The sequence below is a fragment of the Mesoplodon mirus genome (assembly GCF_964341445.2).
Source record: "Mesoplodon mirus genome assembly, chromosome: 13".
Classification (NCBI taxonomy): Eukaryota; Metazoa; Chordata; class Mammalia; order Artiodactyla; family Ziphiidae; genus Mesoplodon; species Mesoplodon mirus.
The window spans coordinates 24765713-24790447 of record NC_138989.1 but is presented as its reverse complement, the minus strand read 5'-3'; the positions used below and the strand labels follow the sequence as shown (position 1 = coordinate 24790447).

The window sequence follows — 24735 nt, the reverse complement described above, 5'->3', positions numbered from 1 at the left end:
GAAAGCTGACTGGTGGTGGCCAGGGCCTGGGGGAAGAGGAGTTTTGGAGGGAGCCCTAATGAGGACAGGGTTTCCTTTCAGGGCGATGGAAGAGGTCTGGAACTAGATAGAGGTGGTGGTTGCATGACACTTAGAATACTCCATGCCATTGCCCTTTAAAATGGTTAGTTTTGGGAACTCCTTGGTGGTCCAGTGGTTAGGACTTGGTGCTTTCACTGCAGCAGTGGCCCAGCCAGATTCAACCAAGATCCCGCAAGCTGTGCCCCAAGGCCAAAAAAAAAAGCCAAATAAATAAATAACTAAAATGGTTAGTTTTATGTTATGTAACCTCTCCTTCAATTAAAAAAATATTTTATCCCCGGTTTCAGACCTCTAATTTCAGAGCATGTGACAGTAACTGGGGGTTTTTCACCTTGAAGGTAAGGTGGGTGTCTACTGGTCAAACTCAGAATTTAAGGGAAGAGGGGTGATGGACACACTTGGTGTCTACGAGGACAAAACCTAGACGGATCCACTTCCAATACATGCTTGGATAAGAGCACCAGTGAGTGGCACCAGCCGCTTCATCTGATGGAATATTCCTGAAGCCCAGAGGCCGAGAAGCCATCTGTCTGCAGGGTGGGAGTCGCTCCCCTCCAAGGTCCCTGTGCGCTCGGGAGGGACTGGAGATGCTAGTCGGAACCCTGGGTGCCTGCAGCTCTGACCAGGCTGGAAATTGCTCCCCTTCTGGGAATTCCTTTTATTCATTAAAAAACAAAATACTTGAAATTTATCTTGGAAAGCTTGCTCGTCTTCCTGGGGGAAGAGATGGAGCCTGAAGGCCCAGCAAGTAAAAAGTGCTCTCAGTTAGATGAGAGCTGTCATGTTATACTCAGACCCACCTGCACTGAGTGGGGGTCGGGGGTGCTGTGAGTAAAGACAGAGACCAGCAAATGAGCCACGGGCATTTCCTCATCATTTCCCTCAGCCTCTTTTAGGTTTATCTTCCATCCACATCGTGCTCACCAAGAATGTACTGTGGCTTTAAGAAACCCTTTGTCACTCTGGTGATGCTCAAAGTAAGTACAGATGCTCAAGGAGGCTGACGGATCCGTCAACTTAGGGGACAGCATCACATGAGGAGCCCGAGAAGCACCGTCATTTAACGGAGCATGTCACCAGGAAACACCTGCCCCACGGGCAACAGTTCGCCTCACCTCGCTCAGGCTCTCTGTCCATCACTATCTTGTAGAAATAGAAGCCGTATATGAAGGTCCGCCAGACTTCGCCAGAGGCGTGTGTGATGAGCTGCTCTTCCAGCATTTTCTAGAAGGAGAGACAACGAAGCTCTGAAAGTCCTGCAGGGGAACATCTCAGAGGTGCAGCCCTCAAACCCCACTCTCCACCCCCATCAGCGGTGACGACTGCACTGTGTTAAATGCTGTGCCTGGTGTAAATTATATTATAAAATGCAAATGCATAATACAGTATCATCAGATATTTCAAACATACAGAAAAGTATAAAGAAAATCCAAGTCATATCATCAGCCCACTTCAACTAATTTAACTTTTTGCTATACAGACTTCAGAGCTTTTTGTTTAAAAAAAAAAAAAAATCTCGGGAATTCCCTGGCAGTCCGGTGGTTAGGACTTTCACTGCCGAGGGTGTGGGTTCGATCCCTGGTCGGGGAACTAAGATCCTGCAAGCTGCGCAGCGTGGCCAAATAAAATAAAATAAAAAATAAAAAATCTCTGTGGAGTCTCCCATGTCTCACTCCCTTTCCTCTCTCTCCAGAAATAAATGGTTAGCGAAATATAATTTTCATGCATGTTTTTAATAATTTTATTATATAGACATGTATTGATCAAACGGCACTGATTCCCCATGGGGGCCTCTGTGTGGACAGGACGGTGTGAACCGACTTCTCCCTTTCCCCTCCTCTCGAGTTTAATTCCAGTTCAGAACAGTGTCATTAAATTCAGCGAGTGCTTGCTCAGTGCCTACCATGTGCCAAGCAACACAGCGGGCGCTGGTGATGTGGAAACACAGTAAGGGATGGCCTGCGCTCGGGGGGCCTGGTCAGGGCGGAGGACAAATGAGATGTGGACAGACCCCACTCTACTGTGCCCAGTGCTCGACAGAGGGCGCACAGGGTGCCAAGAAGATGCTGAGGCAGAGGGAGGGCACTGCCTGGGGATCCTTCACAGAGATTCCCCCAAGGTTCAAAAGCACAGATTCTGCCCAAAACATTTCAGTTCCGGTGGCAGATTATGCCCGATGTTTAAGTCAAGGTAAAGTAGCGCCTTTCGAACCAAGACCTGCTCTGTGATTCGCTGATCCCAGACAGGCCTCACACTGACTAAAAACAGACTCTTACTCCACCTGGTGACCTCGTTACTGGCGAGGGCCCCTGCTCTGTGGTCTTACCTGCATGATGTCGATGGCCATGGCCTGCGTCTGCACCCCATCCACGTTGTTCACCAGCCAGTGTACCACCTCCGCACTGATGAAGCAGCATGGTGAGAGGCCCTTCTGCTCAGGGAGCAGCTGGACTCCTGTCCTGAGTTCCAAGGCAGCAACAAGCAGGAAGAGAAGGTAAAAAAGGAGGGACCCCACTAAAACATTTGATATCTGAAGTGACGATCCCCACAGCTCAATTTCTCCACACTAATCCTAGACTCAGAGAAATCCCTGTGACAGGACAAAAGAAGGTGTTACAGGGGAAAAGGAGAAGGGGGAGGAGAGAACCTGGCCTTCAGAGAACACCTATGCTTGTCGGGCGTTACACTGGGTAATTTACATGATTATTTCATTCAATCCTCACATCGATCCTGTGAATCAACCATTATAATCCCACTTTACAAACAAGGTAACAGAGGCTCAGAGAGGTCAAGTAACTCGCCCAAGGTCTCACAGCTGCTGAGCAGTAGTCAGGTATAAACCCACCAAACCACGCTGCCTGAGCACCACCCCAGCTTGGGCCACGGGATCCTCCCACCCCTGCACTCATTCATGAGAGAAGCCACTTACGAGGGGTGCTTCATGGCCTCCAGGATCTCCACCAGGGTGGAGGAGGACGTCAAGGAGCTGGCCACCAACTGCTGAGAGCTGTAACACAGAGAAGGAGAGTGAAATCCCCGAGTCTTGACCCTCTTGCTCTGCTTCTTACAGAGTTGGAAACCAGGATGATATGGACACTGAAGGCATTCAAGCAAATTCTGGACAGTTACATCCTGGAGATATCTCACAGGGGGGTTCCTGCTTCCAAAGTGTATACGTTTAAAAAAAAAAAAGGATTCAAAGTGGTTTTGTGTCCAAACTTGCTTCCTTTAATAAGCATCTCCCCTCTGAATAATCTGTCAGGCTTGACCCCTTCCAAGAAATCTCTCTAGAAGAATGCTCTGGGCCTTTCACACATCACATCATTTAATCTCACCAAAGAACGCTAGGTAACATGGTCAAAGCACAGGGGGCAGAATCCCAGGATCATCACCATCAGCTGGAGGGCCTCTGGTTTTTCTTGGCCTAAGTTTCCCCATCTGAAAACTGGGGATGATACTATTCCTGTCTTCCAGGGTTGCTGTGAGGTTAGTGTGTGTAAAATACTGTGCAGGGGACTGACACCCACAAAGTCCAAAATGGTAGACCATACTAAACACAGTAACAGTAACATCCACCCTTTGGAACTTGGAGACGTAAAAGGAGCTGGTGAAAGTCAGAGCTGGGAAGCGTCAGGGTCGACATTTGAATCCCGTCTGCCTGCTCCGGCGCCCAGATCTTTCCGTCACCTGCTGCCCAAGTTCTTCCTCGATGGTACTATGGTCTCTTAAACATGCTTAATACTCAGCGACCGAGCCCAGATTACTGGGCATGGGACACACAGGGCCACCCATCACACCAAACCTGGGGCTTATCCGGAAGCTCCTTAAACCCCTCCCATTCCTCAGTCTCAGCCTCCTCTTCCTACTAGGTGGGTCCAGGACCCACTGGAGCATTTCAGAATCTCAGGGTTAAAGAAGACTTTAAAGACCCTGGAAGTGAACTAATGCCTGAGTCCTCGCGACAAGAGTCTGGACAGAGGCCGCTCCATTGTGTGAACATCTTCAGTGGCAGAGAGCTCGTTTCCCTGAGGCAGGACCAGCTGCTTGGGAGCTCTTTATCGTGAGATGGAGTGTGTTCTCTGTAATTCAGTCATTGGTCCTGATTCGTGTTGTTTTTGGCCTTCTCATCTCCAGCCTAAACATTCCCAGTTCCTCTTCCAAAAGCAGAAGAGAACCTGCCACGTGAGCAACGAGGAAGCAGAGAAGTGCACGCCTTTCCTGTGCCCTGGGCTGCCGGAGCCAAAGCGGCTGCCAGACTTGGCAGGGACATGGGCCTGGGGAGACGACAGAGGCCAGACAAGGCCAGGCCTGCGGCCGCCTCCAAACTGACCACCTCTACCAGCCAGTATAGTCGAGATGCAGGTAAATCCAGCACAGGATGTGTGACATGCAAAGGAAACTGCGTGGCCGCTGACGGGGACCAGCCAGGTGAGCTGCCTCAGATGACCTTCTGCGCTCAGGTGAAAAGGTCCAAAGTCATGTCTCTTAGACCATTTAGCTGAGGACCACTCAGTCAGTGCAGTGAGGGAACAAGAGCAGACTGGACAGAATTACGATAAACCAAACACAGCTGGGAAGGATATAAAAAAGAAGTTTCTCAGATTTGACAACAGCATTAAAAGCTGGGCACTTCCTCCAGCAAATGAGCTCCAAGCAGCTTCTTTTTCCCCTGGTTATTCAGGAACAAGAAAAGAGCCATGGAGGGACTTCCCTGGCAGTCGAGTGGTTAGGACTTTGCACCTCCACTGCAGGGGGCACAGTTTCCATCCCTGGTTAAGGAACTAAAATCCCACATCCCGCACAGCGCGGCCAAAATAAAAAAAAAAAAGAAAAGAGCCACATTGGGACACGATAATCCACCCATTCACTGTTCGTCCATTTCCTCAGGTGGCGTGGACTGACTGCACCTGACATAGGCAAGGCATCAGGCCACGGACGCCCCGTGCAGCAGGACGGGTTCACTCCGGGCCCCCTTCCCGAAGCCCACTCCTGCACAGTGCCTGATGCTTCTCTGTGTCTCTGCGGCAACCTCTTAGCTGTCCTGTGAGGAAGGCAGGGCACTGACCACTAGCCCTGTCGAAAGGTGCTGGTGAGGACTGACTGTCTGGGCTCCCAGATATAACTTGTGGCCGAGTCAGACCTTGGGCCTGGGATCCGGACCCCCGGCCTCTGCAGCCTCTGAGGTCAGACCAGCCCCACCGCCCAGGAGCATGAGTTTGGCCTTTCTGAGTCTCACCTGCTGTCACTGGAGTTTGCAGAGGGGAAGCCCTGTTCCCCTGAGCTCTGCGAGTTCCCAAAGGTCTGGCTGTTGCCTCTGTCCACGGACTGGCCTGTGCTCACCCCCATACTGGTGCTGTCTGACATCGGGGTGGCTGTCTGGTCCACAGACACCTGTAGGAGATTTAAAAGTTAACACTAAAGGGAAAAAAAAAAATCAGGCTATTCACACGCACGGTCCTACCCATTCCTCTCATTCCCAGTCCCCGCTAGTCCCTGGTTGAGGAGCTAAAGGAGTCCAGGGACCACCCTGCTGGCGTGTGCCCCCTTCTATTGGAGCCAGTGGGGGGGGATTCCTGTGCCCCAAACTGAGGCCACGGGAGGCCAAGGTGCACAGTGAACCCCTGGGACCAGGACCTGACTCAAACCACAAGATTTACACTAAAGAAAACCCCCACCAAAGGAGTAAAGAAGTCAGCATCATTCCTCGGGGTTGGGAGAAGGGAGAGAGCATGGTTAGAGACAAGCAGCTCTCCCGGCCCCCAGTCTTCCTCACTCGCGTCTGTCACAGGTGCAATCAGTCTTCCCATTTGCCCAGGTTCACAGCTCAGGTGCATCTGAAGCTCCCTTCTCCAGCTTCACCTCTAAAGAGAGGCTTCGTCCTGTGGCCTCCCCTCCGCCGACTCCCATGACCCCTCAGGCGTGCCTGCCCCACCGCCTGGCTCCCACTGACCCACCCACCTCACACACACCCTACCTGTGAGCACTCCAGCTTCATCTTCCTAAAGGATAGCTCCAATCCCATCACTCTGTTACTCTGAAATCTTTCAAGTCTCCTCACAAGCTACCGAACTGAGAGCTGACTCGTGGCACCGGAGCTCTGGCTCAAACTGTCCCGCCCACGCTCACCCATGGCTCTGTTTCCAGCCAAGTCAACCCTGTGTGTTTAAAACTGTCTGTGTGCCCCACCAACCTGGGACTCCCTTCCCCACCAGCACGGGCTACAAACGCTGTGTTTCAAACGCTGCTCCCTTAGTGAAACGTTCCCTGACTCACTCTGCCCCCATCGCCAAACAGAAACTGTCTCTCTACTTTGGGTCTCTGACCCCTGCCTGGGAGCTGCCAGGTTTTGCTTCATGTCATGGTTTTCTATCTGTCTCATTCCCTTTAAACGGCCTGGAGGGCAGGACTATGACCTGCCCACCTAGAGAGGCTGCACCCCACAGCAAACATCTGGAGAGAACAGCAAGCCTTCCAGAGCACTTCTGGAAAAATCTAAGACTCCTAGTCCCTCTTACATGGGGTTCTCGAGTACTTCCAGAATGGAGCCTTATATTATCAGATACTCTATTGGATGATGGAAAAATCACTCCTTCTAAAACAGGATATCTTGGGACTTCCCTGGTGGCGCAGTGGTTAAGACTCCATGCTCCCAATGCAGGGGCCCCGGGTTCAATCCCTGGCCAGGGAACTAGATCCCACATGCATGCTGCAACTAAGAGTTCACATGCCACAACTAAAGAGCTAGAGAGCCGCAAGTAAGGAGCCCACCTGCTGCAACTAAGACCCAGCTCAACCAAATAAATAAATAGTAAAAAAAAATAATAATAAAATAAATAAAACAGGGCATCTCAACCATGGCATTATTGTCATTAGGGGCCAGATAAGCCTTTCTTGTGGGGACTGTCCTGTGCATCCTGGGGTGCTGAGCAGCATCCCTGGCTCCTACTCACCAGATGCTAGTAATGACCCCCTTATCATCTCCCTCTGCTCCAGCTGTGACAAATAAAAATGTTTCCAGGTATTACCAATCGTCCCCTAGGAGATAAAATCACCCCTGGTTCTAAAAGAACCAATTTGCTCTCCTATATCAGGCTCAATGAACTGTCAAAAAAAAAAAAGGACCAACAAGTCTTTGCCAGCACCATAAATACTGAGAAATGCAGCAAGAAGCAGCTTGCAATTACCAGCCACCACCTGCCCCCAACCAGTAAGACTTAGGAATAGATGCTACACCGTAAAATTAAGTTAGAAGCTAACGGAGGGGACTAGACTCAGTTCTCAGGCACAGAAGCCTCTAGATGCTGCCTCTCTGGTGGGGTCATCTCTCGTCTACTGCCCCTGAGAATTGCCCCACCAGCCTGAACCAGGAAGTGGTTAAGAATTATCCTCTAAATCAGAAATTGGCAAATATTTTCTGTCAAGGACCAGAGGGTAATTATTTTAGGCTTTGTGGGCTATAAAGCCTGTTGAAACTTATACAGTTTCTGTATAAGTCAAAAAGCACAAAAGCAGCCATCGATGATGTAAATGAAGGGGGGGTGGCTTTGTCCTGATAAAACTTTATCGACAAAAGCAGATGGTGGGCCAGATTTGTCCCACCCCTGCTCCATATCACACAACGTCCATCTTTCAAGAGGCTGCTCAGATGGGACTCCTCTGGTGGTCCAGTGGGTAAGACTCTGCACTCCCAATGCAGGGGGCCCAGGTTCAATCCCTGGTCGGGGAACTAGATCCCACATGCATGCCGCAACTAAGAGCCTGCATGCTGCAATTAAACATGCCTCAATGAAGATCCTGTGTGCCACAACTAAGACCCAGTGCAGCTTAAATAAACAAATAAATAAATATTTTAAAAAGAAAGAAAAAAAAAGAGGCTGCAGAAAAAGGCATTTTGCTCAGATCTTAATACCAGGAAAAGTTATGCTTCTCCCCAACAACTGGTTTGTCTTTATCTCATGACCACTCTGAATCCTGGAACAGATGTTTCCCACTTTTCTTTGGCTACCAGGAAGTGCAGAGCTGAATTTAGCAGGAAACTCTAAGTACGTTATAAGACCTCGTAGGATGTCCTGTCTTATTTTTTCTTTTCCTGAATTTCCCCATCTAGTCACATTTTTATTCTGGAGGTTGCATTTATTTCCAGAATCCACCTGAAGAAACTTTTTGGAATAAGACCAGTGGGAAAAGACAGACAAAGAGATGGACAGAACTGTCGTTGTCTCACACGGAGAGCTGAAAAGAGCCAAGCAGAGGGAGGTGCTTGGTCTGGGGTGGGTTTTGTCTTAGGAACCTCATTCAAAACCTTCCTTACAGAAGGACCCCAGTAAACCTGTGCAGATGGGACCTTCCAGAGGTGAGTTTAATCTCCCATCTCCTCTTTGGAGTGGGCTAGATTTAGTGACCTGCTTCCAGAGTATAGAAAGGGGAAACAGCAGCTTCACAGTGGAGACAGCTGGCAAGTACCACGTCACCAAGCGATGACGGTTCATGTCACCAGTGATGTTGTGTGAACCTTGTGGACCTCCATGGGATGTGATGAGATGGGTACTTCACCTCTGAGGATTCTTTTCAAAAACCTATAACTCCCGTCTCGCCATGAGAAAAACATCAGACCAACCCAGATTTGGAGACTTTCTACAGGATATCTGGCCAGGACTCCTCAAGACCATCAAGGTCATTAAAAAAAAAAAAAAAAACAAAAAAACAAAAAACAAGGAAAGACTGAGAAACTGTCACAGACCAGAGGAGACTGGGGAGACATGGCAGCTAAATGCAACGTGGTGCCCCGGACTGGACGCTGGAACACAGAGGACGTTCACAGAAAAAACGGTGAAATCCAAATAAAGTTTGGCATTTAGTTAATTAAACAAACCAACCAACAACCCTCACCGGCAACACCAACCCCTTCTCCTCCCACCTTCCCACACGCCCAAAGCTGTGGGAGAAGCTGAGGGAGGGGGCTTTCCCAAGGACGCCTCTGGGATGAGCATCAACCACAACACGTGCCCCCGTGGCCCCCAACCCCATGCCTGTCAGAGCCCTGCTTGCTCCTGCTGGAGGACAACCAGCCACCAGGACACAGCAGGACTCGCCAGCCCAGCCCTCAACTGTGCATTGAGGCCAGTGTCCCACCTGGAGACAAGGTGGGTTAAGCAGGGCTCCTGGCCTCCAGCCACCCAGCACCACCCGGGCACAGAGAGGCCTCGTAAAAGCACTCGTGACGGAATCCCATATACCTTGTAGAGCTGGAGAATAACCCCAGCCCCACAGCCAGGATGTTTTCCAAGGTTTATATCATCAGGGAAGGAAGGAATATCACCCCTCATCAAAACCCTCCCCTGGAGTTTGTGATTGACATGTACACACTGTTATATTTAAAATGGATAACCAACAAGGACCTATTGTATAGCACAGGGAACTCTGCTCAATATTACATAACAACCTAAATGGGAAAAGAATTTGAAAAAGAATAGATACATGTATATGTATAACTGAATCACTCTGCTGTTCACCTGAAAGTAACACAACATTGTTAATCGGCTATACTCCAATATAAAATAAAATGTTAAATAAACAAACACCCCCCCCAAAAAAACAAACTTCCCCTGCCCTCATGGTGCTCACCATCTGGGGGTGAGGAGGGGGGAACAGACATCAAACAAGCAACGTCCACAGGGCGTCGTGTTCATCCCTGTATCTCCCACGGCACTCAGCACAGCTCAATTTAATTTCACGTCAGTACAGAGCGCTCCCTTACTACATCTTACACGGGATCATTTTTTTTTTTAATGGTGGGTAACATAAACTCCTCATCTCTGTTTGCTGTTTCCAATTCCAGGAACTTATCCACTTCTGTTCTTCCGGTGAATTCCACCACGTGAACCTGTGTGGAGTATTATAGGATGTATAAAACAATTCTCTCCCGGCTCTGTTGATTTTTCTTAGGTTAAGTTCTAATCTAAGTCTGAAGCTTTTCACAAGAGGGTCTATTGTTAGAAAGTAAAAGGTTAAAAACTGCAACCGGAGTCTGTTTTAAACCACAAGGGCAGGTTGCCTCCTACAGATGGTGATTGCTGGATTAGGACTCAGAGGCCCCGACGGGGACCTGCCCAGGGTCACACTTTCACTGGGAAGAGCCCAGCACAGACCCAAGATGCCCTCTGGCCTCCCAAGAAAGGAAAGACACCAGTGTGAACTACAGAACAGTGGAGGGGCTCTGCCACTCGCTAGTTCCGGGCCCTCTGACCAGGCAACATACTTAAGCCTCAGTTTCTTCATCTGGAAAATGGGGTGATAGTACATGTACCTCATGGACTCACAGGCTGTTTGCAAAGCCCTTTGCACAGTAGCTGGTGGAGCAGGTCCTCAATCCATGTTGGTTTTCTCACTTCCACCAAATAAGTGTTCCTAAACCTTTGCCCCGAACCTCCCACGTCCGTCCTCCTGAGCCTGCCCTTCTCTGCATAAACCCTCTCCTCCTTTTCAAATCTCTGTGACCAGGTCAATCACATATACTCAGGGGCCTCAATAAAGGGCAGGGAGCCCAGGTTCTCTTCACCAAGATCTGTCAGCACAGCAATGACCGATGCTAATTATGGGGTGGGGGTAATGAATCAAGCATCTTGGTCCTGATTTAAATCCCAGCTCAACGCTGTACTGTGTGAAGCACAAGTTCTTTGGCCCTCAATTTCTCCATCTGTAGAACTGGGATAAAACATCTGCTTAACTCATAGGCTACGCTGTGAGGATGAGATGAAATAATACTATGAGCCTGGCACATACTAACTGAAGAGTTTGAAGGCTTGGAAGCCCCTTGAGATGGGTCCAAACCCTTTATGTGACACGCGAGTTCAGGACAGTCCAGAGGCAAGCTGCCCAGGGTCACACGCCCTCAGTCTATGACAAAGCACATGCCTGGTAGTAATTGCTTGCTCTGTTTCTCACCACTTCCTGCCACACTGCTATAAATTTATCTGCTTGTACTAGGAAGAAAAAAATAAGAGTTCTGTCCTTAAGTCAGCATGTATCATGTTGCTTATGTCATATGGACAAAAACACCTAAATAGAAAGATGCTGCCCCATGGCCAAGAGTCAGTGGCAACACATGACAAAGACGGGAACACGTAAGCCACACGTGCCAGCATGTTTTCTGACGTTAATCTCCTCATCCCCCTGTGTCATCACAAACACCAAGAAAGGAAGTGCACCTCTGAGACTGAATTCAGTTTCAACTGCCCCTCAAACTAGGCTTCGGCCCAATTCCACACGTTCAGAGCCGAGCTGAAGGCCAGGTCGCGGCTTCTGCGACGGACAGGCATGCACGGGCCTCGGGGCCCTGGGGTTGGACTGACCTGCGGGTAGAAGGTGGACGATGCTGTGCGCGGGCTGCGGACAAACTCCATAAAGAAGGCCCCGTCCTGAGGTCAGAGCAGCAGGAAGCAGCAGCAGGTGCGAGGGGGCGAAGGGACGGAACGCGGCCCAGCAGCGAACCATCGGGGAAGGAGGGGGAGAAGAGAGCAAAAAACAAAAACAAGGAGGGAAGGAGAGAAAGAAGGGCACGTGAGGGGAAAGGGGGAAAAAAAAAAGAGAGGGAGAGAGAGAGAGAAAGAGAGAGAGATCCACCCAGGAGGAAAATATCCAAATGCGAAGCATTAGCAGAAACTCACACCTTCCTGGGCAGAATATCCCAGTGGGGTGGGAGCCAGCACCTGGGGGAGGTGTGTCCAAGCACCTCAGATCTCATCAGAGCCTGGCTTGGCTGCCTGCATCCTCCCACATAGCTCTGAACATCCTCAGACCTATGCCGAGGGGAGGAGAAGGCCACAGGGCAGCTTGCAGAGGGGGGCATGGGGCAGGATTGGGGGCAGCGTCCTGGCCTCCCGCCTGGCTGGGTGAACAGCAGGCCTCTGGGAGATGCACGGAGGCCTGACGTTTGCGTTTCCGCCTGTAACATGGCAGCCAGATGGGAGAAGAGGATTCACTGCAGGAAAAGTTCTTGTTTAATTTTCTGAGCAACCTCAGGACACAGGAGCAGCAATACCTTCTCCCCCACTTGTTGTGTAACAAAATCATATGCAGTCCCCGGGAGGGGCTCCTGAAGCAGCCTTCCCCTCCCCACCCTATTCTTGTGGGGTTCAAGTTGCCCTGTACTTGAAACATAAATGACAGAGAGAACTTTTCCAAAGACCCACTCCCTCCCTCTTTCTTAAGGTCAAGAAGTGTCCTCTTGTCCCTTCAAAATCTTTTTACTTTTTATGCTTTATTATCACTGAAATTCGGAAATGCCACTTGACACACCTGAAGGTCCCTGCTTTCCTAAAACTTTTTAAATTCTAACAGTAGAATCACTGAAGTATTTCGGTGTCCATTCTACCAGGACTGCTGCCACGCCCATCAGCCACTACGAGCTCAAGTAACGAGCCGAGGAAACGCGTGCCTGCGGAGATGCACACTCAGGTACCCTCTACGCATCCGGACACAGCTGCTGCCTGGAGAGTGCTGGGCCATCTCCTAACACCTCTGCTTCTCCTGGACCACTTGGGAATCTACACCCAGCAGACAGATGGCTATCCACATGGATTTCAGTGTCCAGCTGGAAGATGAAGGAGTGTTCTAGACCACGATCTCCTATTTGGCCGTTGGTGTATTTTAACCATAATGCTTGTGGTTCTGTAATTTCTGTACTTCTCAGTACTGTCCCCCGCACTGTTTCTAATCCTCAAAGACGGCAGTGGGTGGACGTAACAGCTAGTGAACAGCACACAGGCACTTATGTGTTCTCACGTTCTATTTGCGTCCTTTCTCTGCCAGAACATACAGAAGCAGAGGTGCTAACGCTGCTGAGATGATGTACCCGTGAGTGAGGACAGGTGAAAAGACTTTCTTCACCAACAGGTCATTCTTGACGCACAGACTATCCTTGGGACTGTACCTAGAGTCACTGCCTTAGAGCTGGGTTTGCGGAAACGACAGCCTACAGCCTAATCCAGTCACCTGGTTATTCCAGCCTGTGAGCTGAGAACCATTAAGATTTTAAATGGTTACAGAAGAGCCCACACAATAGCCTTGATCTTCCCTCTCAGCCCACAAAGCCTAAAATACTTACTGAGGTTTGCTCTCTCTGGCTTATGGATGCTACACACTGCCTGCAGCCTCAGTTGCTACTTTTTCTCAGATTTTAATCCCTCCATCCTAGAAGTCTAATTCTAGGAACTTACCCTGAAGAAACAATCAGAGATGTGATCAAGTAATTATGTGCAAGGATGTTTGCAGTATTACTTGTAATTGTGATACACTGCAGAATAATTATACAAACTTATGGAATAATTGCCAAAAACTATTTTTTAAAATCCGGAAAAAAAAATCCGAAACCACCATTTTTTTGAACAAAAAATGAAGTTATAAACAAAGGTCTATCCATATGATGAAATATTATATAGTTATTTTTTAAACTCAAACTTTGGAGAAATAATGACACGGGGAAATTTTCACGATGTGAAAGTAAAATAAATAAATATGCAGATGGATATACAAGTTGACCACAATGTTGAAAAATAAAATACATCTATTGAATCTCCTTCATCTCCGAGTGAGAGAGACCAGGTAAGAGAATGTGCGGCCAGCTCACCTTGCCACATCAGAACGATCTCAGATTCTGAATTTCCAAGGAGAAGGAGTTGGCAGAGACACATCTATTGGTCTTAAAAGCTACAACAAGCCTGACCTGTGGAGCTTTCAGCTCCTCTACTGTACTCGCTATTCCGTATAGAGGCCAAAGCCTCAGGTTTTGGTTTCCGTCTCCCAGGATGCTCCCGTCTGACTACTTCTTAGGAGTCTAAGCAAACTGATGGGAATTTCATTCACCAAAGAGTGAACTCTCCCAGAAGCTGCTTCAGTCATTTTCTACCTCCCTCCCGCCACCAGGAGGGCTGAAGATGGGGCTGAGGGAAAACCAGAGGCCAGTGTCACAGCTTGAGCCGGATCTCGGATAGATAGAGTTTAGCTTGACTGATTTACATCTGCTTTCATCTAGCAGTTAGCGTCCTTACAACTGTGAGCAGGCAAGTCCCTGCACCAAAATAGCAGTGCTGCAAAGGGTTCCTCCAAATCCTCAGCACACTTAGTCCTGGACTCATGGGCTGTGTGTTACCCTCCATACTGGGTCCCTGAGCGCACACGCCAGCCCCCCGCCGGAGGCGCTCCTTTACCTTTCGTGGGCTGTCCACGTAGGTGGGAGTCATGGCTACACCGCTGCTCTCAGCCGGGGGGGCGGAGCTCTTGCCTCCATGCACCGCCGCCTGCTGTTCTCCCAGGCACCTAAGAGGGGGAAAAACACAGGGCGGTCCTTGCTCAGAGCCCCCTGGGGAAGGACCCACGTTAGCCACAACGAAGCGAACACAGCTCTGTTGCCAGCACCTTCGAAACACCCTCCTCCGCTTTGTTAATCCTCAGGCCCTATGTGGTGCCCTTAATTTCATTCATTGTCCTGAACGATCACCAGCTGCCATGGAAAATCAGAAAACAGCTCAATTTTAAAAGTCTCTTGGCAGCACCTGGGCTTATGTATTAATTTGAAAAGGCAAGTGACATGGTTTGAGTGACTCTGTCCATGAATACCATTTTTTTTTTAACTCTCTGGGAGAAACTTTTTCTCAGTTTTTATTAAATATACCAGCAGAAGTACATTCTGAACGTTAGGGCTGCGTTACCATTCGGCATTAACTAAACAGGGTGAAATGTGTCGACTCTTTATACATTTTGAAGATTCGTTAATCTTGCAAACGCACACACTTAAGCCCTCCCCCCCCCCAAAATGCCACACGCTAATCTAACAGGCATTTATCTCAGACACAAGACAACTATGGCTTTCTTATGACATCTCCTCCCATCTCAGTTCTGGTATCCATAAATGCCTACTTTCACATATACTTTCCTAATTTTTTTTTCCGTACTAAGATAAGCCATGAACTATGGTAACTTAAATGCTACCCCCAAATTAGACTGTTTTAATATACCACTGAATTTTTATTTGGTAAGTTCCAGGAGGCTGACATTACAGTCTAAAATGCTTCATTGTTACCATAACACACACTTTTTGTGGTGGGCACTTCGAGGCGCCACCCAGACCCTCTGCCGTGGCCCTGCTGACACAGGAGCTGGGCATGTTGTCCCCCTCCAGAGACGGCCCAGCTGCAGAGCCCGAGCCCCTCCTTGGGCTGCCTGTGGACAGTGAACCATCACCAAGGGGTGTAAAGGCCTGGCCCTGTTGGTCCAACCCGGCTCATCTCCCAATGTGGCTCTAGCTCCAGGGCTTGAGGGAGGTGCCCGAGGCTGTCACTGGGCTTTCCTGCATCGCAGCTTCTCCCTCTGTCCCCTCCGCCTTCCGCCCCCTCCCTCCCACGGGGGCTGAGCCCACGACTAAATTCTGTCTCCATCCGTTTCCCCGGGAAGCCAATTTGTGACATTTCCCTCATCTTAAATCCTGACACATCTCTTACTGATGGTGAAGTAACCTCATATCGGAGATTAAAAATCAGTTTCCATAGTAACCTGTTACATTCTCTCTTTTTGGTTTTTGTCATGGAAAATTTTCAAACCCATATGAAAATAAGGAGGATAATGTAATTGAACTCTTATCTACCTGGACCCCAGAATTATTTATTGATAGAGCCAATCTTGTTTCATCTATACCTATCCACCCGATTATTTGGAAGCAAAACTCACACATGCTCTTACTTCATCCATAAACACTTCAGCATATATTGTATTTTTAAAAGATTTTAGGACTTCCCTGGGGGCGCAGTGGTTAAGAATCCACCTGCCAATGCAGGGGACACGGGTTCGATCCCTGGTCCAGGAAGATCCCACATGCCGCAGAGCAACTAAGCCCGTGTGCCACAACTACTGAGCCTGCATTCTAGAGCCCGCGAGCCACAACTACTGAAGCCGGTGCACCTAAATCCCGTGCTCTGCACAAGAGAAGCCACCGCAGTGAGAAGCCCATGCACCGCAACTAGAGAAAGCCCGCACGCAGCAACGAAGACCCAACACAGCCAAAAATAATAAATACATTAAAAAAAAAAGATTTTACTGTGTGTTTGTTCAAAACAGGATTCAGTTAAAATCCCTACAATGCAGTCAGTTATGTCTCTCAAGTCTTCTTTAAGCTAAAAGCTCCACTCATCCCTCCATCTCCCTGCAATTTATTTGTGGAAGAAAGTAGCTCACTCGTCCTATAAATTTACAGTCTGGATGTGCTGATCATATCCCTTTATTGTTTATCGTGTTCCTCTGTGCCCCATACTTCCTGAGCACTAGAAATTATATTTAGAGGTTTGAGCACATTTAGGTTTGATGGGGCAGTAATTCTTCCTCAGTGTGTTGTGTGCTTCTACATGGAGGCCCCCAGCATCTGGCGATGTAAGCGGTCACTGGTGATCTCTGCTAGGTCCGTGAGCGCATCAGAGCCCACATGTGGTAACGTTCCAGCGCTCCTTCTGGACCCATTAGCTGGAATATTGGAGAGAGACACCTCCTGCACCAATCACTTGGGTACTCTGAGGTGTAATTCATATAAGAAAAGCAAACTAAAAGCCTGACTCTGCCTGGTCCACGTACAGCGCACTGTCTCTGCACCACATCGCGGTGTGTTCCTCTGGGCCTCATCCGCAAACACACACTGGGACGCTCTCCTGCGCCTCCTGGGGGCTGTGGCCTAGCCCGTGGCTGGGACGGTGGTGGCAGGAAGCCTCGGTTGCCCCCCAGGGTCCCCTCGTCTGATGCACATGAGCTGCCATCTACGTGCTGACCCGTGGACTAGGAGTCAGGGATTCAGAGACAAGTAGGACCCGTCCTTGCCCTTGGAGGTTCCTTGTCTCACGGCTCAGGGGAGGGGATGTCACAAAAGGACTAGCTATACTGTGCAAGCCCACACGTGAGAACACGCATGGGGCACGCTGCCTTCTTCCCAGAGGCCGTGACGATTGCCATGTGGGCTCTCTCCCTGCTCTGACTCCCTGATATCAGTTTATCCCCATCTAACAGGAGCCGCAGAGCTGCGGACTGGCACCTGCAGCCCAGACTGCCCACAGCCACGCTCCTGGGGCCTCTGCATCCCACAAGAGCCTGACAATAGGTGCACGCCTCCAGGCAAAGACCTAGGGGAAATGGAGGAAAGAGACATGCGTGGTAAGATGACAGGACTATGGGTGAAACTTCTGAAACTCTTCTTCGTATGGCTATAACAGTTTTCCATAATAAAACTGGATCTGCTTGGTGTAGCAAAACAATAAAGAAAAACACAAAGTAAAAAATGCTGTGTCAGCAAACGTCATGTAAAGGTCTTGCTCCCTCTGCTCGGCCTCTGGCTCTGAGAAAACGCACCACATCACCCGGGAGCGGTCATCTGGGGGGAGAATAAAGCTCGGGGCTCCCTGTCCTGCTTCCTGCTGTGGGGTCAGCTGAGCTCCCCACACACACCCAGGGACACTGCCACCCCAGTGCACCCCAGTGCCACTGCCACTGCCGTCCTCTTCGAGTCTGAGCAGAAAGAGGCTCCTTGGGGTGCACTGAACAATGACTCACTGACACATTAAAATAAGATTCCCCTGCCCCCAACTTCACACCCCTCCCAGCAACGTATGTTCCTTGTTCTTTTTTCCAGTGGGAAAGGTCTGTGATTAGCTACAGGGACAACCTGCCAGGTGGAGTTCTGGGGTCTTTCCTTGGTCAGATAAAGGTATTTTCTGGAGGCCCCAGCACCCTCAGTAATGAGCTCGACCTACCCCAGCTCTCCTCCTCTCATCTGCTCCCCTGTCACCACAGCCACGCTCTTCCCTTCTCTCCCCGCATCCCTTCCTCTCCATCCCATCCTCACCCTCTAGCCTCTGCTGCCTCTCGCCTGGACTAGTGAGGCTTCTGCCTCCTAGGCCCACCCACCAGGCCTTCCTGTACGCAGGACCCATCTCTGCAAACACCACTTCTGCCAAAGATGCTGAATGAGTATTACATGATATTAAGGAACTGCTGTGACTTTTTAGGTAAATTATGGTATTACAGTTTTGTTTTAGGAGTACTTATCTTTCAGAGATGAACACTGAAATATTATAGACAAAGGGGTGTGATGTCTGGGATTTCATAAGAAATAAAAAGGAAGATGAGAGCAAGCGGGATATAAATGAAACAAGATTGGCCGTGAGTTGATAATCATTGAAGCTGGGTGATGAGTAAACAGGGATTTATTACACGAGTCTACTTTTTTTTTTTTTTTTTTTTTTTTTTTTTTTTTGCGGTATGCGGGCCTCTCACTGCTGTGGCCTCTCCCGTTGCGGAGCACAGGCTCCGGACGCGCAGGCCCAGCGGCCATGGCTCACGGGCCCAGCCGCTCCGCGGCATATGGGATCCTCCCAGACCGGGGCACGAACCCGTATCCCCTGCATCGGCAGGCGGACTCTCAACCACTGCGCCACCAGGGAGGCCCTCTACTTTTTTTTAATCTGTTTGAAATTTGCCATTAAAATAAACTTTCAAAGCGTCGCTCTTGCTATGAGAATGTGTAAGAACAGCCTGGAATCCGACTTCCCATGCTGTCTTTGCAACTGCATCTCCCACTGGGCCTCAGGCTCACTCGTTACCTTCTGAAAGCTTAACATATTTGGGCTCCTGTGGGCATGGCATGGACCCCCTCACCAGACAGACACCAGGAAGTACAGCGGGGATCTGATCTGGCTGGAAGGATGGAGGGGGCAGGGAAGGCCTCCCAGAGTAGGTCCCACCTGCTCATGGCAATGTTTTCTCCTTTTCCCCAAGTCCTCCCCCTAACCCCCATATAAATGCATCCCTTTCTACAAGGACATCTTAAATCCTACCTCCTATGATGCTGTCCCTGCCCTCCCAAAGCAAGATGTGGTCCCACGGGGGTCCTAAGAGCTGCAGCACCTACTGTTTACAAAAGGACCACACACTCAAATGCCTAGAGAAGCTGGTCAGGTGGCCCTTGTCTGAGGGGCCAAGACAAGTCCAAGAGCAGACGGCGTGCTGGTTCTATGGTAAACCAGGGGCACAAGTCCACCTAAAGGGCCAGCCCAACGTGGCTGGGCTTGAACGTGAACCCAGTGGTAACTGAGCCTCCACCACTTCGAGCAAAGCTGGATTTTACCTATTACCCATAATATAATTTTGTAGTACATTATCTATATTTTTTGTACAATATAACCATAATGTTACATATTTTTTCATGTAAGAATTCATTAAAAAATCAAGATTTTTATATGAAATCTTCAAATGAAAAAAATTTGGCTCAAATATTTAAAAAATATTTTGTGTTTTTAGGGCAACGAAACTACTCTATAACGGTGGCTACATGTCATTTTAAGTTTGTCTAAACCCATAGAATGTGCAACACCAAGGGTGAACTCTGATGTAAATAAACTGTGCTCTCTGGGTGACTATGATGTGTTAATGCAGGTCCATCGATTGTAACAAATGTACAGTTCAGTGAGGAATGTGGATAATGTGCAGGGACAGGGTGTAGATGGGAACTCTCTGTACCTTCCACTCAATTTTGCCTTGAACCTAAAACTGCCCTAAAAAAGAAAGTCTATTAAAAATACAAAACAAACAAAAGACCAACCAACCAACAAAAAACACCTTGTGGACCAAACCAACTGTATCTGTAGTTCAAATCAAGCCCCAGACTGCAAGTTTTTAACTTCTGACCTACTTCATGACATTCGACACTTACTAGGTATTAACCTAGCTTTCTTTTCAGGTATGTGTCTTTTTGTCAGTTACTGGCTCCTTGGTAGACAGAAGTCACATTTCACCACACTGGGGCCTGCGGGATGGGAACGAGTATCTGTCCACCAGGCACTTACTTCTGAGTGGCTTCCATTTCCAGCAGGGCAGACAGAGCTGAGGTTCCCTTCTTCCCAACGGGGGGGCCGGTCGACTCGAGGGAGTGGGTGGGGATGGGCCCAGCCATCTGCAAGCCTTTCATGGCGGCCCCTTTCTAAAGCATAGAGGAGGAGACAGGCCATCAGATGCTGCTGCATCTGCTGTGCCTCAGGCTCTGGGAGCCCATCAGTGCAGTCGGGGAAGACGGGGTCTCAGGATCAGGAAATGCCAGGAAACGGGTTTTCACTTGAACTGAAGGTCCCAAATAGCTGTGGACTCAAAACACACTGCCTCCTTGAGGCGGTTTACGTATAGCATCTCATTTTATTCTCAATCACCAGCTCAACAAAGTAAATAACATCACATCTAATTTATGGAAAAAGAAGCTAAGTATCAGAGAAATGAAGTAACTTATCCCAAATCGCACTGCAGCTGGAATTCAAACTCCAGTTAACTGACTTCAAAACCAAGGTTCTTTCCACTACATAAGTTCTCCCAGAAATGATGCTGTGTACGAGCGGCAGCTGGCCTGGGTTAAAGAACACTGAACTTGAGGTTAAAAACAAAAAATAAAAACACAGCTGATGATCAACACTACTCAGCAATGGAAAGGAATGAACCGTGGATTTGAGCGACAAGTTGGATGAACCCCAAAGGCATTATGCTGAGTGAAAGAAAGCAGCCTCGAAAGGTTACGTATCGTATGATTCCACTTATAGGACATTTGGAAAAGACAACAGCATAGTGATGGAGGACAGACCAGTGGCTGCCAGGGGTTAGAGATGGGGGGACAGTGTGACTCTAAAGGGTAGTGTGAGACTGTTTTTGCACTGATGGAACTATTCCATGTCCTGATTGTGGTGGGGGTGGGGGTTATGTGAATCTATACATTTGTAAAATTCACAGAGCTGTATGTGTGTACACACACACACACACACACACACACACACACTCTGAATCATCCCAGATCAGCCCTTTATTAGCTCGGTGTCCTCAGACACATCCCATCACCCCCACGAGCCTCAGCGTCCTCACTGGGGAGTGAGTGGTTGAATGAAGGCCCAAGGATGCAGGAAACACTACAAGTGACATAAGTGACATTGCTGCTGTCACCCTCTAGAGCGAGTTTCTATCCAGCAATCCAGTCACATAAGCAGCTGTGCCTGACGCCGGGTCCCCAGTGGGGAGCTCACAAAGGACTGTGTCCCCGGGTCAGAGGCGTGGCCCCAGCCCGGTGGCTGGCTGTGTACCCCCCTTCACCCTGCTCTGGAGGAGAACCCACTGCTTTGGACTGAAGATAAATGCTGGGCAGCTGTGTAGTAAAGAAACTGGCCGGCGAGAGGCCCCAAACACAGGAGGAGACAGTCCCTGCATCCCAGACCGGGCCCAGCCCCCAAGGGGCCCGTGGTGCCTCACCCGCATCATGCGATCAGAGCGGTGCCGCCGGCGGATGCGGTTTAGGCCCTCCACGAATCGGATGAAGCCATCCAGGAGCTGCCATTCCTCCTCGTCCGCCCGGGGCCTGTCCCCATAGATGTCACAGTGGGCCTCCCCCTCCGTGATGCGCTTGGTGGCAGTGACACAGGCCGGCAGCAGCAGGAAGCGGGTCCTCCAGAACTTCAGAGACTCGATTAAGCTACAGAGGGCCAGAGGGGAAAAGGGGTGGTGGTGAGAAAAAGTAGATGATAAAAGCACCCCAGTAAGCATCCCATCTCAACACCCACGCCCCTGGGAGTGAGGATGCGAGCGTCCATCTGCCCAGGAGCACGTGCTCATCTGATGCTGCATTTCACGCAGGCTGAGAGGGAAGAACTCCAAGGCTGCTTTTACTTTCTATCCCAGAGACGTCAGAATGCTTCTGTGCACCCAGGCCCAGTGCCGCTGTGGCCTTTTATCATCACAACCATAAATCATGCATAAAAATGAAAAATTAAAAACAAGATGTCACAGGGAATTCCCTGGTGGTCCAGTGGTTAGGACTCGGCACTTCCACTGCTGTGCGCCCAGGTTCAATCCCTGGTCAGGGAACTAAGATCCTGCATGCCTCGCAGCATGGCCAAAAAAATAAATAAAATAAAATAAAAACAAGATGTCACAAAGCTTTTTTATATAGAATGGATAAACAACAAGGTCCTACTGTATAGCATGGAGAACTATATTCAATATCCTATGATAATAAAAAAGTGAAATAATGCCATTTGCAGGGATATGTTTGGCCCTAGAGATAGTCATACTGAGTGAAGTAAGTCAGAGAAAGACAAATATCATATGATATCACTTATATGTGGAATCTAAAAAAAAAATGGTACAAATGGACCTATTTATAAAATAGAAATTGAGTCACAGATGTAGAAAACAAACTTATGGTTACCAAGGGGGAAAGGGGCGGGAAGGGACAAATTGGGAGATTGGGACTGACATATCCACACTACTATATATAAAACAGATAACTAATAAGAACCTACTATATAGCACAGGGAACTCTATTCAGTACTCTGTAATGACCTACATGGGAATAAAATCTAAAAAAGAGTGAGTATATGTATATGTATAACTGATTCACTTTGCTGTACAGCAGAAGCTAACACAACATTGTAAATCAACTATGCTCCGATAAAAAAAAAGAAAAAATCTATATTTATATGAAACCATTATGTTGTACACCTTAAATATGTACAATTTTTGTCAATTATACTTCAATAAAGCTGAAAAAAGATTTTTTAAAAAGTCCTATGATAAACCATAATGGAAAAGAATACCAAAAAAAAAGAATGTATATATGTGTATAACTGAACCACTTTGCTTGACAGCAGAAATTAACACAACATTGTAAATCAACTAGACTTCAATTTAAAAAAAAAAAGATGTCACAAGCAGTCAGGAAAATGTGAAGAGCACTGACATTCCACCAAAGAGCACATCTTGGGACTTCCCTTGTGGCACAGTGGTTAAAACTCAGCACTCCCATTGCAGGGGCCCAGGTTCGATCCCTGGTCAGGGAACTAGATCCCACATGCATGCCGCAACTAAGAGTTCACATGCCACAACTAAGGAGCCTGTGTGTGGCAACTATGGACCCAGAGAGCCACAACTAAGGAGCTCATGTGCTGCAACTAAAGAAGCCCATCTGCTGCAACTAAGGAGCCCACGAACCACAACTAAGGAGCCCACCTGCTGCAACTAAGAGCCGGTGCAAGCAAATAAATAAATAAATATTAGAAAAAAAAAGAGCACATCTTCACCAGGTTTTTTGCTGTTGTTTGTTGTTTCATGTGGTAAAATATACATAACAAAGTTTACCACTGTAATGATCTCTAAGTGCACAATTCAGCAGCATTCAGTACATTCACACTGTTGCACAACCATCCACGTCCATCTCATCACTGAGTTTTTAACCCAATGCAGATGTGCTTTTTCCCTCCATTTTCTTTTTCTTTTTTTTTTTTTTTTCTAAAACAGGCATCATTTTGCAATCAGGAGAAAGGACAGAGACATTAAAATACGGACACACGGCGAGGATGGAAAGTGAAATTGGGGTCTCTGACCTGAAGTCCTCGGAGCCGGCAGAGCAGATGTACTGGTCTAAGTAATTCCACTTGTACTCCTCCAGCCGCTCGTGTGAGAATTCCACCCAACAGGAGACAAACTCCGAGTCTGAGTGGGAGGGGCAGAGGCTGTAGGTGTAGTGGATCTGGGCAGATTCGTAAGGGTACCTGAAAAACAAAGGGCGTGGCCTGAGGTCCAAACAAGGATCCCCGCTCCCTGCAAGTCTCCTGTATCTTTTCTGTCTCAAGACACTTAGCAGTATCCTTGGCACTCGACCCTCGACCACAGTAACTAAAACTCATCCCAGGGGACTGGTAATGGAGATTTCTCAGTTCTTCTTAAACTTTCTCATTCTTCTAGCCTCATACTCTTTATTTTTAATTGGCATGTTAAGACTCATGCTAAACATTATAAGCTGGATCAAATCCCTTTTGGAAGTAGGTGAGCTACAACCATAAAATACAACCCTAGAGAGCAAAACAGTAACTCTGAAAGAAAAACCAATGACTCAACCTCCTTGGTTTGAATTACGTGTTACACACATAATTCAGTATGTGGACAGTATGTGTTAGAAACGTAACTTAGTAGTTGGACATAATTTAGGACAGAGCTGAAAACTTTAAATACCCAAGGACTCACTTGGGAAGGTATCGCGTCACTGTGATCATCTTATCCTTCAGTGTGACTTTGTGGAAAGTTCTGCCCATGCTCAGCCAGTACTGGTCTTCCTCCTCAGGGCGGTTTCGGGACACAAGGCCTAACACGGAAAAAAATAAACAATTTCCTCCATCTGGTTGAGGGTCATTCCTTTAACAGGCAATTGCTTCTCTTCCATATAGATTTAGAAAAGGAGAAACAAAAGAGGCAACACTTTCTTTCCAGGGGCAGTTTCATGGAAAAGAAATATTCTTGGTTTAAAAAAAAAAAAAAAGTCCTGAAGTGGGCAGATTTTTCTGTTACTGAACCAGCCAGCAGGAGATTAGAGCCTGGGGGTGCCTACAACAGCTGTCCGAACAGCCCAATGCCTCGACTTAAATGGAACTCCACTCCCCTCAGGCACAAGCTGCCACCTGGCATCTGAGGCCCTCAACTGCGGGGGTGGCCAACCTAGCTTTCGGCCCTCAGCCCCCGTAACGCCCACACTGCTGCACCACGTTTCAGACTTATTTGCTTGAATTTCCTCCTCCAAACATTTGCTCCTGTTGCTTCTTCTGC

At 48.4% G+C, this 24735-nt stretch overlaps 1 protein-coding gene across 2 annotated transcripts in view; it reads right to left on the bottom strand.

The window, feature by feature from the left end:
- Positions 1–24735, bottom strand: part of DEPDC5 (DEP domain containing 5, GATOR1 subcomplex subunit) — a 90909-nt gene that overhangs the window by 11563 nt on the left and 54611 nt on the right. The window contains exons 28-36 of one of the 2 annotated variants that reach the window (XM_082640394.1): positions 24160–24277; positions 23520–23687; positions 21391–21610; positions 19956–20089; positions 14289–14397; positions 5318–5472; positions 3011–3088; positions 2408–2540; positions 1197–1305 (exon numbers count right to left, since the gene is read on the bottom strand). In XM_082640394.1, coding sequence (XP_082496520.1) covers positions 1197–1305; positions 2408–2540; positions 3011–3088; positions 5318–5472; positions 14289–14397; positions 19956–20089; positions 21391–21610; positions 23520–23687; positions 24160–24277 — 1224 coding nt within the window. Of the gene's footprint in view, positions 1–1196; positions 1306–2407; positions 2541–3010; positions 3089–5317; positions 5473–11288; positions 11433–14288; positions 14398–19955; positions 20090–21390; positions 21611–23519; positions 23688–24159; positions 24278–24735 lie in introns of those variants that run through there. The other variant, XM_082640395.1, reaches the window with a different exon arrangement.